The sequence below is a fragment of the Vipera berus genome (genome assembly GCF_964194415.1).
Source record: "Vipera berus genome assembly, chromosome: 2".
In the NCBI taxonomy this organism is placed as follows: Eukaryota; Metazoa; Chordata; class Lepidosauria; order Squamata; family Viperidae; genus Vipera; species Vipera berus.
In genome coordinates, this window is record NC_138203.1 from 99773705 (window position 1) to 99788271 (window position 14567).

At 39.5% G+C, this 14567-nt stretch overlaps 1 protein-coding gene across 5 annotated transcripts in view; it reads right to left on the bottom strand.

The window, feature by feature from the left end:
- FRMPD1 (FERM and PDZ domain containing 1) overlaps positions 1 to 14567 on the bottom strand; it is a 74427-nt gene that overhangs the window by 20553 nt on the left and 39307 nt on the right. For 2 of the 5 annotated variants that reach the window (XM_081317788.1, XM_081317787.1), the window contains exons 3-7: positions 12901 to 12990; positions 9573 to 9730; positions 8115 to 8217; positions 6320 to 6365; positions 2046 to 2153 (exon numbers count right to left, since the gene is read on the bottom strand). In XM_081317788.1, coding sequence (XP_081173914.1) covers positions 2046 to 2153; positions 6320 to 6365; positions 8115 to 8217; positions 9573 to 9730; positions 12901 to 12986 — 501 coding nt within the window. In that variant the 5' untranslated portion in view covers positions 12987 to 12990. Of the gene's footprint in view, positions 1 to 2045; positions 2154 to 6213; positions 6368 to 8114; positions 8218 to 9572; positions 9731 to 12900; positions 12991 to 14567 lie in introns of those variants that run through there. The other 3 variants (XM_081317790.1, XM_081317789.1, XM_081317791.1) reach the window with 3 other exon arrangements.

The following is a 14567-nucleotide window of genomic DNA, read 5'->3' on the forward strand; positions in this document are numbered from 1 at the left end:
GCTTTAGATTTTCTTTGCTTGCACAGCAACTCCCAAAGGGCTTTACTCCAGCCATGTGGCAAACACAATCAGCTCTTTCTCAGTAGCCTATTGGGTGCCATTTGACCCAAGAGGCCCATCATTCAATACTATATAATCACTTTATCTTGTCTAGTCATGGGGTTTTCTTGGTAAAATAGGGAAGTGATTCATCTTTGCTTTCTCCCATACACTATGAATTAATGTAGGCATCCGCGTTCAACATCTTTCTATATTGCCCGATAGTGCCTACTTGCTTTAGCTGGGCATCTAAGATGACCTTCAACTTTGGTGACCCTACTGGGGTTATATACTATTCTCCCAGCATTCTTTGCTCATTCTTCTCAGGAAAAACTCCCCCCCCTCCCATGATGAGGCAGCATAGCATAATTGAGGGGAGATCATCATTTACATAGCCAGATTCCTCAGATGACCCATGCAGAGGATTGCCATAGGGCGATGTACAAGCCTTACCCTGGACAAGTAAGGTTTAAAAGCATTTCGTCTCATCAACAATTTATGCCTTCAGGCCAACACTGTGAAAGCACTTCTGGGATTTTTCCAAAAAAATCTTACTTCAGCTGTAATATTCCATTTAAAATTGCTACTGTGATAGGCCCTCCTATGAAGGTTGCTGTGCCGATTGGAAAAGTACTATAAATTATCTGGGAAAGTTATCTTCCTGCATGGATAGAGTGGACGGACTTATGAGAGATCCCTGTATATAAAACAATGCCTACTATTATATATCCATGAGCTTATAATCCTTGACTGAGCCGAAGAAAAAAGGCTAGACCACAAGCAATGTGAGTAGAAATTGGAGATAAAGAGGTCTGGTTTTGCATTGTAATGTAAAACTACTGATTTCAACTACTGATTTTCCAAGAAACACGCAGTTGGAACTGCAGTGATATTCACGCAATATTTGAATTTTTCCATGCAGCTTTCAAATTTAAAATATGCATATTGAATGTTTTAAAGAAAAGTGCATTGTATCAGTGGGCATGATACATGAAAATGGATTGCATTAAAGAAAAGGACAGATAAAATATGTGAACTAGAAACATGCTGTGTTTATTACCAGAAGATGCCCACAAAAATTGGCCGGAATGTTTGTGAGGACTTTTAAAACAAACAAACAAACAAACAAAAAGTTCAAACTGAGATCAACATAATTGTAAAAAGGGAAACTAAGCAAAAGCAAAATGGAAGGTTTTCTTCATCTCTGCCAGGTATAAACTGTAGCAAAGTGTTCACAGGTTTGTAAACAGAAAAATATTGGGGAAAAAGTAGGATTCTGTTTAATACCCCATGCAGAAATGGGCAACTTGAGCCTCTTGACTATTTCTGAATTCCCAGGAACAACAGTCAACTTATATGAGGTTCTGGAAACTATAGTTTAACAAAACTTGGAGGAATGCAGGTGATCCCTAATTTTTAAGATTAACAATTTTGCAATTACACTGTTTGTTAATACCCCAGCAGGAGAAATAGTGTACATAAAAATATGTCCGCACAGAAAAAATCAGGAATGTCTGCAAGAGCTGTTACAAAAATTTAAGATGGCCTCTGCAATTGCACAACTCAAATATGCATGTAAAAAAAAAAATCCTGAAGCTTCATGACCATGACTACTATTTTGACTTTTTGACTCTCCCATTGCCTCTGGTAACCTTATCATTCCATTCCATTTATTTTTCCAAGAATACTAAGGACAATTTGACTTCAGCACGTTTACTGACACATAGACTTTTAACAAGACTTTTCCTTCTAGCAACAAGAGAGATTTTTCTTTATTTTTCAGTGGTATCCTACTTGATTCAAATGACCTCAAGCACATGGATCGATCGATCTGACAAAGTGCAAATATATTTAGGTTGGAGGGGATAACAACTGTGAAAAGGCCAAGTCATCTTTGTTTCATGCTCACTCTCAGCAGCGCAGTTAGCTTAATATGTAATTTCATCTACCTGTCAAATTTTAAAGCCAACTATTCCATATGGCTTGGCAATAGCAATGGCACAAACCTGATTATGTCCATTCACAACAACTTCTTCCGCAAAATGGACTTTAACAGGATTTGTTTTTAGCCTGGCTCTTTTTTCCGCTGTAAGAAAGGATGATTTAGGGCCACCCTGAAAAACAACAGCAATGGGTTGGCAAACTATTATACAACACAGTAACAAACTCTGAGAGCACTTAACGCTTTCTCACAACAGGAATTGAAACAGAATCACAAGAAGAGTAGGGCCGTCAAAAGCTTGCTGGATTAGAGCAAGGCACCATTAAGTACAAAAGGTGGGTAATTTGGAACCTTCCCACCATTTTTTCTTGTTGTTGTTTTTTTTTTTAAAACCTCCCGGAATAATTTTTTTTCTTTTCGCGACCCTATAAACCCTTGCTTCGGGTCAGGGTGACTGAATGGAGCTGAGCATTTACTGGCCAGATGCCCTGACACCTACGCAAAGTAAAGTTCGCAGCAGATATTTTCTCTTTGTGCCCTGATAGAGAAACATCTGTTGCTGTCTAGGATTGAATTCTCAACCTTCCGACTGGGAGGCGAGAGTCTTCACCTCTAGATCACCATGCCACTCCAACTCCTAGAATATCTATTTTATTTTTATTTTATTTTTTCTCATGACTAATTGCTATCACAGTGATAGTTATTTAATGGCCATCAACACTGCCTTGTAGTAGACAAAGTTTTACTGTATGTTAAGTGAAGACAAGTCAGCGTAATATGTTTTTTTTTGTAACTATGTGATGAGTGAAGATGTATATCATCTTCCACCACTCAACTCATTACCAGACCCTGAATTCTTGCATTGTCTTGGTTGGGGGAAAAATACTCTGATTACTGTCAACACTGTGCATCTATCAGTTTCTTTCATGTCTCTTCACTGCAGTGGTTTTCACCACCCTTAAACTAAGCAAACCTGCTTTGATAGGACTATCTGGAAGCAAATTGAACTTTTACTGCATCCCACCACAAATATTGATGAACATATTGCGGTGCCAATTTTCAATGTCTTCTCAATTTCTATCATCCCTTAATGCATGCACTTCCTGAGTTAGGGCTGGTGGTAAATTTTTAATTGCAATTAAATATATGAAAAAATCAGGAGAGAAACGCAACATCCCAGAACAATTCAATCTCTGAATTAGCAGGTCTAAGAAATAAATGCAAAATGGTTCCAATGCACAGAGAAGGAGAAGGTTTCACACATGCCCCAAACAGCTCAGAACTCGTATCAACACCATTCAACCCACCGGAGTGAACAGTAAACAGGTTGTTAGTTTACCAACAATTTCAGAATAGGTTTGTATTTTATTACTCACAAATGCATTGACCTACTAGTTCTTCTATTTCCACCAACCAAATATGCTCCAGCTTATGAACTTTATTTTTTTAATACCACCATCCAAGGTTTTCTACTCTTTTAAACAGCTTCTTCCTTTCTCTCCCTTACTTGAAACAGCCTCCCAGAATACTTGCTTCTCAAAATGCACGTTTTCAGTGAAGAATTTGGCACTAATGTCCTTCCTAATTTATTACAACTGAGCCTGTAACTAAGTCTTGATTCCCATGCCTCTTCACCAGCTTGGTTAGTGCTTTCTAATTTTCACCATTTTGATTTCTGTAATCTCACCTGGGCCAAAGTCGAGACTGCAAAGAGCAGGGGGGTCTTCAGACTTGGCCCTTTTATGACTTGTGGACTTCAACTCCCAGAACTCCTCAGCCAGTCCACAAGTCATAAAAGGGCCAAGTTTGAAGACCCCTGGCAAAGAGTCTCAAGGCAGTGTTATTCTTTGTGAAGTGCTATGCACCCTGATGATGTCAGTTTACCAATAATTTCAGAATAGGTTTGTATTTTATTACCCACAGATACATCTGCACACAAAGGCAAGATTTAAGGCATTATTTCATGGCATTTTGCATGCTGAAAGCTCTCAAGTTCTATCTGTAACTTCTTCAGCTCCAAAGAATCTAGAGCGGCAGATTGAAAGCCCTGGAGAATTGTGACTGTCGGGATGGACCGGGGCCAAGCAAGCCTTTTGCAGCCAGGGCAATGCTTGTTTTCCTTATCAAGGACTAAAAGGGCAGGGTGACAATGTGATGGCACTGCTGAAAAGAGCGGCGGCACAATTCCCTGTGTACTCCCTCCCATATTAGGTTGTCTGGACTATTTTTTTAAAAAAACCCTCAAATAAGTTGTTCTTAAGTGTGCTTATTCCACTTCTTAATTTGCTATTCTTTGCTGACCCAAGACATGGAGCCTTTTGGGTGATGGGATCTCACCATGATCTGATGGCAGTAAAGAAGCTGCAGTTGCCTGTCCTTGGGGAACAATCCTGGGCAAGGTGGTCCAATGGTTTAACTTTCCACAAGAGAGCATTTTTTTTATGTTTGTATGATGGCACTCAAGTCATTGATTCTTTGAATGGGGACTCCAGCATTATACAGGAGCCCTCAGATTATAGAATACAAACGCCTATAAATGTCATTTTATAGGGAAAATTGCTTCTAGAGGGAGGTGTTGGGGTGGACTGCAGTTGGTCTTTCCACTTATATTTACCTATGGTACTACAAATTCATATTTCCCCTTCCCATGAACAACGCTTCCTGGATGGATTTAAATGCAGATATAAATATTTGGACTTGAGAGAGGCAACATCTAGCTAGAAAGCTAAGCAGAGTAAGGCCTGTGTTTCAAAGACAGACCACTGTGGCGGTGGTGGTGGGGGGGGGAAAGAAAAGTTCTGTTGTAGGAGCAAAAACGATATTTTCAGAATTTGCGGATGTAGTGTGATTATAGTGCAGTGTAAGTATGTTCTTTTGTAAGCCACTCAGATCAATGGAGCCAATCGCTATGCATAGGGCAGCAGCATTGAACAATAGCTGGAATAAAAATTCATTGGATGTATACAAAGAAACTGATTGCAATGCAATCAAATATACACTACCAACATTTCATTGTTACAAGAATCTGAACTGGATTCAGTTTTATGTTTTTAATACAGTAGCTTTATCCAGTTGGATGGGATTGCCTAATTGACCTTGAGTGATCTCAAAAAGGTAAGCAGGATCAGAACAGATCAGCATTTATACTGGGGACTGCAAGGAAATCCTAAAGCTATAGGTTATTGAGAACACTTCCTAGAAATTGGTGATTGGAAATCTCTTGTCAATTTTTTGTACAGAAATGAAAAAATGAACTTATGATTTATGACTTAGATGATTACACAGGATAGATTATAGAAAGAAGAGTATTATGTAATTTAAGAGAGATTAAAATATAATTGTACTTACAACTGATATGAAGAATATCAGAAGTCACTTTTCTTTCTTTTCTATTTTTCTTTAGCTTTTCTTTTTCTCCTTTTCCTATACTTTTTGATTTCTCTTTGCTTTCTTTTTCTTACTTTATATCTGATCTATCTTTCTATCTTTCTATCTCTATCTATCTATCTCTCATCTATCTATCTATCTATCTATCTATCTATCTATCTATCTATCTATCTATCTATCTATCTATCTATCTATCTATCTATCTATCTATCTAAACAAAATAGACATGAAGCCATTAGAAGTTGAGCTTAACTTTGTCATTTTGAAGCTTTATTTTACTCCAAACATATTTTGAGGATGATTTGAAGTGAGTCTATAATGCATTGGAAAGCTCAGGGCTAAGTATGTCCTATGCCAGGTACTTTTTTTATTACTTTTTAAATTTCTGTCTACTTCCCAAACTCAATTTTCCTCCATCTAAATAATCTGACAATATCCTGCTCTGCACATTGGGGTGTAATATATAGCTTGAACCGAAGTCCAGCCCTCTATAGACTAACACCACCACATCTGGGTGACAATAGTCCAGTGATGTCAACATGGCTACCCTTTACCTTACTTTTATTGGCAAGCATCTCACCATTCTTGCCCAAGGATCCCCTAATACAGAGATCTCCAACCTTTTGGGCACCAGGGATCGGTTTCGTGGAGAAACGTTTTTCCATGGACCAGAGAGTGTGTGGTTTTGTGTGCTGCCTGTGGGGTTTTGCTTGTTTGTGCGGCCCGGTTGTTGGCATCCTGTAGTCTGGTCCCGGTTCACGGACCAGGGGTTGGGGACCCCCGCCATAATACATCAACTCCCTCATCTGGGCATTATTTCCCACCCATCGTATCTCTAAAATTACCTCCTGGAACTTCGTATTTGTGATCTCATTTGCATACCCATCAGGAGGCCAAACCTTACCCTCCAAGGAGCAACTCAAACACCAGTGGTACATGAGGGCAATTTACCGAGGTGCATCGCAGAACTGTAAACTGGAGAGTGCCTTGCGATTCCCTGTTAAGACAATATAATAAAATAAAACAACACAGGTTTGAATACACAGGATGGGGAACAAGGAGAGCACACTCCTTTTTCTGCTATTTGAAGGCATTGCTACGAACGCCCCCACATGGCGTCATTTTCAATAAAGGTAGTCCTCGACTTACAGCAGTTCATTATTGACCATTCAAAGTTACAACAGCACTTATGACCGTTTTTCACACTTATGACCACTGCAGCATCCCCAGGGTCACATGATCGAAATTCAGATGCTTGGCAACTGACTCATGATTACGACAGTTGCAGCATCCTGGGGTCACACGATCACCTTTTGCGACCTTCTGACAAGAAAATTCAGTGGGCCAGTCAGATTCACTTAACAATGGTGCTACTAACTTAACAACTGCAGTGATTCACTTAACAACTCTGGCAAGAAAGGTTCGGAAATGGGGCAAAATTCACTTTACAACTGTCTTGCTTAGCAACAGAAATGTTGGGTTCGATTGTGTCCTAAGTCGAGGACTACCTCTACCTCTAAAGGCAGATAATTTCCATATGGTACTCCTTACATTGCTATAATATCTTCCTGTTCATACCAGAATTTAGTACAGGTTGTTTGCTCTGACTTTCAGTGTCCTCCACAATCAACCAACCAGTTCTTCTCTTTACACCAACCAAATAAGCTCCAGCTTATGAACTTTAGTTATTTCATACCACCATCCAAGGTTCTTCTACTCTTTCAAACAGCTCCATCCTTTCTTCTTTTCTCTCCCTTACTTGAAACAGCCTCCCAGAATATTTGCTAGATAACCATACATGTGCTTCTCAAAATGCACCTTTTCAGTGAAGAATTTGGCACTAATGTCCTTCCTAATTTATTGTAACTGAGCCTGTAGCTAAGTTTTGATTCCCATGCAGCTTCACCAACTTTGTTAGTGCTTTCTAATTTGTACCATTCTGATTTCTGCTATCTCACCTGGGCCAAAGTTGAGCCTGCAAACAGTATCAAAGCAGTGTGGGAAACCTGCCTTGTTACTCTCTGTGAAGAAGAATGGATGTTCCTGTTTTTCTACGATAATTCTGTGTATTGAAAGACAGGCCGGGATCCAAAGAACTGTCAAATTATTTCGCTCAGGTCAGGATGCTTCTTTTGAATACTATTACTTCCTGTGAAACTGTTACCTCTGTGAGGTAGTTCAAAGAAGGAGGAGTACTAACTGTACGTTTTCTTGTCAAAACCCTCTATCAACATGTTCTTGCAAAACTAAAAAGTATTTCTCCCCTCCTTTCCTTTTACTCTCCAGAAAACCAAGGAGGGTCCCTTCTGAAACATTTCCCACAGCCTCCCTCCCTCGGTGGGCTGAAATACCATTAGCAGGCTGTGTAGCTTTCCCTCCTGTCTCCCATTGTTACGGCCACATGCCATTACCAAAATACCAAGCATGCTTTCGGATAGCAGGGGTAGGCAACCTCGGCTCTTTTATGACTCATGGACTCATGGACTTCAACTCCCAGAATTCCTGAGTCAGCTGTCTCAGGAATTCTGGGAGTTGAAGTCCATGAGTCATAAAAGAGCCGAGGTTGCCTACCCCTGGCATAGCATAAGAGCTTCATAATAGTGTATGGTTTTCTGGAGTGCTCCAGCTGAAGAGAGGAGAGAAAGTGAAGCCCTCACAAGCTGACATGCACCCCTGGCGTGAAGGTCAGCAGCCGAGTGAAGCTTAGCCACCACCCTTTGCCTTGGGGCAGACGTCCATACTGCACCTTAAAACAGCAGCTGCTTGTTCACTAGTGAGGTCTTCCTCTGCGTCGTTGTTTATTGCAAGGATGCGATCCCCTGGCAGAAGCTTCCCATCAGCAGCGCTGCCTGCAAAACACGAGCCTTGTTAGTGAGACACTCGATATTTCCAGTTTACAGCACCGCTCCAAAACAAACAGAACAAATGTGGGCTCGTATATATATATATGTGTGTGTATGAAAAGAAGCTGAAGCCGTATAAGTTGACCTGGCGTTGCTTGCTTACGATTTGGAAATTTGAATCCAAGTTATTGAAAGGTTCTTAATGGCACCATTCGAGAAGCCCACCCTGCCCTTCCTTTCTAGCAGAAGTAATGGCAGAAAGGATAGTCTCCTTCTCAATATAACCCGCCACAACATTTTGTTGTTCCAAATGCTGTTTTGTTGTCCCCTCCTGACCGACACAAGGCATTCGAGGGCTGGCAACACTGAGGTCTGCTTAGACTGACATCCCAGCAAGATCAAACTACCAGCTTCCCTCTGGCAAGCAACAGGTGAGAAAGCATTGTGCCCAAAGTCCCTATTCTTTCAAAAATTCCAGAGCTTGGACTCAGCCAGTTTTCTCTAGCTGGTTACGTATAGTATTATGTATCCTGATGCAGGAAGCTGCATAGCAACAGCCACCAGGGGGCGTTGGCCTGGACGGTTTTGGCAGGAAACCTAGTTTCGGCGGGAAACCTAGGGCCAACCCCATTGGTTGGTCGCCTACCTGGCTAGGTATTTAAGGAGGCCAGGTAGCCCTTGTTCTTCAGTACAACCCCCCCCCCCCGCAATAAAGAGCTGAACTCGTACTCCGGCTGGCGTCTCTTCCTTGCGTCGGACCCACTACATTACATATAGCTTGGGATAACGTATGTCAGCGATAACATATAGCTTGAGAATAACATATGTCAGCGATCATTAAATTTTTAAGGGATCTTTCTTTTCAAAACCAGAGCTTTGTGTTTCTCCAGACAATTTCCAACTCTGCCCTTTCCCCCCAGTCTCCCTCAATTTCATCTATATTTAGCCTGGAAGTAGCTATCCATCTCATACATAATATGTCTTAGAGGAAACATCTTGCCCACCTCCTTCTTTCCCTAAACTTCCTGTATTCAGTGGCGCTATTACATGTATGTTGTACATGTTGGTACTTTTGCATTAGTCATTTGATGCCCCCATATACAGTCTACTATCAAACTGTACCACTTTAAACGTTCCTCCAGAAATACTTTGGGCCTGGACTCAGCCAGTTTTCTCTATCTGGCTACATATAGCTTGGGATAACATATGTCAGCGATAACATATAACTTGACAATAACCTATGTCAGCGATCAGCAAATTTTTAAGGCATCTTTCTCCCTCCAAAACAACAACAGAGCTTTGTATTTTTCCAGACAATTTCCAGCATCAGGAAAATATGAGAAGGGAAAACTGTTTTCTACCTGCAGCAACTGATGTGATAAAAAGGGGGTAATTATAAGAAACTTCAATGCCATAATGTCCACGTAGAACATCTTTTTGAACTTCCACTGTGAGTTTGACGTGATTTGCAAGTTGCCTACTGCCATCTGACAGTCCATCGCTCACTGATGCTCTCCCTCTGCAAATTTAGGGTGGAAAAAAGGCAGTTTAAAAAAGGTATCCAGTGCTTCCAATTTCCTGAAATCTCAGCATTTGCTTTTGAGATATTTTTACATCAGTGCATACCCACTGAGGAAAACAAAACATATTGTAAGCCGGTAAACAAGAAAGACACTCTGGTGTATATTGTGGCTGGAGTGTTTATTGTCAAACATGTAAAGTGGGAAGGAATAGTCTGATAAATATTTTAAATAGTACCAGGCAGCTCCAGAAAAGATACCCATAAATCTGAAAAGTAATACAGATGCTCAGTCTTTGTTTATATATATATATATATATATATATATATATATACATGTACATGTACATGTACATGTACATGTACATGTATATGCATATGCATATGCATATGCATATGCATATGTAATGTATATGTGTATATGTGTATATGTATATGTATATATGTATATATGTATATGTATATGTATATGTATATGTATATGTATATGTATATGTATATGTATATGTATATGTATATGTATATGTATATGTATATGTATATGGAGAGACCTTGACTAATATATGTGAGGGTTGGCCTCAGCTAATCCTGATATTATTGTCATTTCTGTTTCTCCATTACTCTAATGCTTCTCTGTTTTCTTTTTCTTGGTTCTGAATGTTTGTTATGTTATATATCATTGCATCTCAACTCATCTATTCCATTGTTTTCATGTTTCGACAAATTGTAAGACAGCAAGAGTGGCCAGGTGAACTGGGCAGCCCTATGAGTCTAACAAATAAATAAATGTAAGCATGCACATTTAAAACTCGAGGACATATTTAGATCTTACAGTTTAGCTGGATTTTCATATGTTCAGCCAAGAGGCTGTGCATGGACAGCTCTTTGTGCATAAGGTCACTATGAGAGTGGAATAGTTATACAATGGAGTTCCTAACCAAGTGGAAAATCCATGTGGACGTGAAGTTGAACATGAATAGGCTTGATGTTCTTTTTATGGACTAGTGCTGAAACGTTGACTTGCTTTGAAAATAATGATTCTACAGTTTGGAACAACTCTGTAAAAATTTGAGTTTCATCTATCTCGGTCAAAAAGGAATTACAGTAAATACTACCCAGAAATAAACCAAGCTTAAGATAGCATTTACAGTGATAGATAGTGCCTGATAAATCCAAATTAGTGGGCTTGCATCCCCTAGAACCAGGATAGAAGCATTGCTGCCTTCATGATATCTATCACAAAAAAGCCACAAGATTTCCAAAGTCACCCCAAAGCAAAGGATTCGTATTGGCCATCAGAAAATTGATGTTTATATTAAGTCAAAATTAAGGTATTTTGTTTCTAACAGATTTGTCCTGCAGTGCAACAAACAGGGAAATATTTGTCAATGGTTTTCAATGATATTTTCAATGATACTTCCTGAGCACCATGATGTTCAAAGTTTGGAATGGCATTTGAGCATTTTGTGTTTCAGCAAGCAAGATGAAGTGGTCTCTATAATCCTGAGAAAGTTGGTTTCGGGTTCCTTGGAAGATTACTGAGGATTTTTTTAATAGAAAAAGGTGGATAATGCTGCATCAGTTTCCCACTAGCACATCTTGCCTACAGATTACACCAGCCTAAAGCCATTCCCTGCAATGCGCATCTGGCAAAAAAAAAAAAATCATTACAGGAGGTTTATTCCAGACCACAGGATGATACTTCGTTCCCACAGGTAGCCAGTGTTGGTAAGCCTAAATCCAAGCTATTTTTTCCATGCTAAAGTTTTGTTCCACTCTAAACAGATTTTTTTAAAAAATTGGCGAGACACAAGCAAAAGTGTTCTATTTTGTGCTACAGGGGTGCCCAAAGTTGAGATGGTCACAACCATACAATCAAAGCCCCGCTCCTTCTTCTGTGTATTGTGATGCATGAGTAAGTTGTGACATGTGTGATGTATGATATATGCACGGGTTTTTCTGCAGAGAGAATATCATTCTGCTACCTGACTTTCCCATACGTGCTGAACCATGTGACTCTGAGAACCACTTTCAAGACATGGTGGAGGGCAGGTAAATATTAACAAACGCCCCTAGAATGGCAATGGGGTCATTTTGTTTTCCTAAAACCCAAATTTGCAATCCCCCCCCCAACATCTGGAGAAGCTAACAAAGAAAAGAATGGTACCCAGAGACTCATGACTGGCTTCTGAATAAAAATGTGGTCTGGGAAGCAAATCTTGATGGGAGAATTTGGCATACTACATTCAAATGCGCCTTTGTAAAACAAAACAAAACAAAATCCAACAGCAAGAATAAGCTACTGGTGGCCTGCAAGCTTTTTTTTGCAGCTCTTTGCCTTCTTTTCTCTCAAGATTGTCCTGTCAATTGTTTGACAGTGGCAGAGTTTTCCACCAACTGTTCAGTGGGAAATCAAATCAAAGAGACGTGTTAAGCCTCCACAAACTCTGGAGGCTAAAAAAAAAAGTGGCAAATGTAGTTCAATTTCCATCGTCCTCTCTGATGATGCAATTACTTCACCACCCTACTCTTTTCTTGCTGCCAGAAAATAAATAAATAAATGAATAAAAACGTAGCTGCAAAATGGAGGTCAGGAACCCTTGCTCCCTGATGTTTGCTCAAGCATTGCCTGATAAATTCACCATAACAGTTGGCTAGAAAGGGTGTCAATCATCCTAACTCTAAATTTCTTCCTCCCCTCCTGCTTAAATTTGTACATAGTCTTTCTTTTTCAGACTGCTGTGAAACAATACTACAAATAACTTTCATTTCTGCTTTATTTTCCCCTTTTGGCTTTAATTATTTAAATACTGGTATCCCACATTTGTAGTTAAGGGGTAAGACTTTGACCTGGCACTAGAAGCTAATGCCAACACTGATATGTTTTCTCTGTACCTGGGATGCCACAGAGATCATATTGATATGCTACAACAATTGCCGTCTTGGAACAGAGTACATAGTATAGTCCAAAAGTTTGCTAAGGTATTTTACTTGACCTAGGAGAGGAGAAGGATCAGCCTAAGCAACATAAGCCTTCTTCACTGCAAAACAGCTGAGTTTTGGGTGGCAAGATCAGATCTAGGCAAAACCTAGAAGCTACTTCATGGCATCTCATACCCAATGGAAGCACTCCACTGTTCCATCTAATAATATTATATTAAAATACATACCTGGCTGAATTATCCCGTGATCGACGCAACCATTTTGCTACCATCTGCTCTATCCTGCGTGCTTTGCGTGTTTCTAGATCTTCCATTTACCTAAGGCAGACAAAAACATTTTATGTATTCATTTACTACGTAAATTTATTGAGTTATTCAGCCAACTCCTCCTCCTCCAACTAGAAGCCCTCCAATTTATATGGCTGGATTAGAATCTGTTAAATACTCATGCTTAAATTACTTAGAAAAGCACGTCCAAAATTCTATTAAATAACATAATTTATTAGACATAACAGTGTACTTACAGAGTCATACAGAAAAAAGTCCTCTCGAGTTAATATTCTCAGATAACTTTCCAGCCTAAATATGTATGTTTTTCTTAATACTGAAAGCCGAAGGGTGGATGGAGTTTTTATTAATTTATTAAAAATATTTTGTATTAATTTCATCAGACGTGTCTTTTCATCAACAGTTCAGATCTCTTATATATCTTTGTAGTTACTTTAGGTAATGGAGAAAATAAGCTTCAAATCATGTTTAAAGTGTTTAAATCCATATTTTAAACAATTTAAACATAATTTGAAGCTTGTTTTCTGCATTATCTAAACTAATTTATAAGGGTATAAGGGAAGAACTGGGGCAGAGGCAGGAGGGGTGGGTGGGAACAAATCTTTTTCTAAGAAATATCTCAGCTTAAAGAACCATTATATCTACAAAGCATGGGAACTCAACTGCAGTGTTCACATCAGCCTTCCCTAATCTGGTACCATCCAAATGTGTCTAACTTCAACTTTCATAAATTCTCAGTCAGCATGACATTTGCACAAAAACTTCTGAAAAGTCACCATCATACAAGGAGGACCCTTCATTGGAGAAAATGCGTGCATTCATGAAGAACATGGAAGCCACCTGAAATTGGGTCTGATTATATGTTTATTCATTCAATCTTACTGATTCAGACTAGCAAAACCTGTTCAGAGCCTCAGGCAGAAAATGTATTTTTCAGCCCAACTTCTAATTTGATCAGGGAACTGAAAACACACAGAGCATGTGCTCTTCCATTGATTGGTGTTCCTTAATTCCCTCGACAGGAGCAATACTTCAGAAAAAGTTCCTGGGATTATTATACAGTCTTTCTCTCCAGCAAACTACCTGCATGGTAATGTTTATCAGCTAGATATCTTTTGGTTCAGATCTCACTTCTGTGTGGTTCCGTTGCCTGGTCTTAGGGAGTAGTCAGATGGTTAGAAATAGTCAACTCCTTTTGGTCCCCATGAATCACCTGTTGCAGAACCCTCATCAGTCTATTAGCCAAAACCTTAGCAAATATCTTGTAATCTGTATTTAAAAGCGATATCGGTCTATAGTTTTTAACTTGAGTAGCATCTTGGTCTTCCTTCGGAATCAAAGAAATAAAAGCTGTTCTCCAAGACGGTGGCACCTTTCCCCCCCTCTGGATTGTCTGGAACAGTTCCTTTAACGGTTTTATCATCTCTAATTGTAAATTTTTGTAATAGGCCGCAGTCAAGCCATCCGTACCTGGTGCTTTATCCACCTTCAATTCCTTAATTGCTGTGAAAATTTCTTCTTCTGTAATCAGTTGATTAATCCCCTCTTTTTGTACTTGCGTAAGAACCGGGATGCTAGCATTCTCCAAATATATATCAATATCTTTT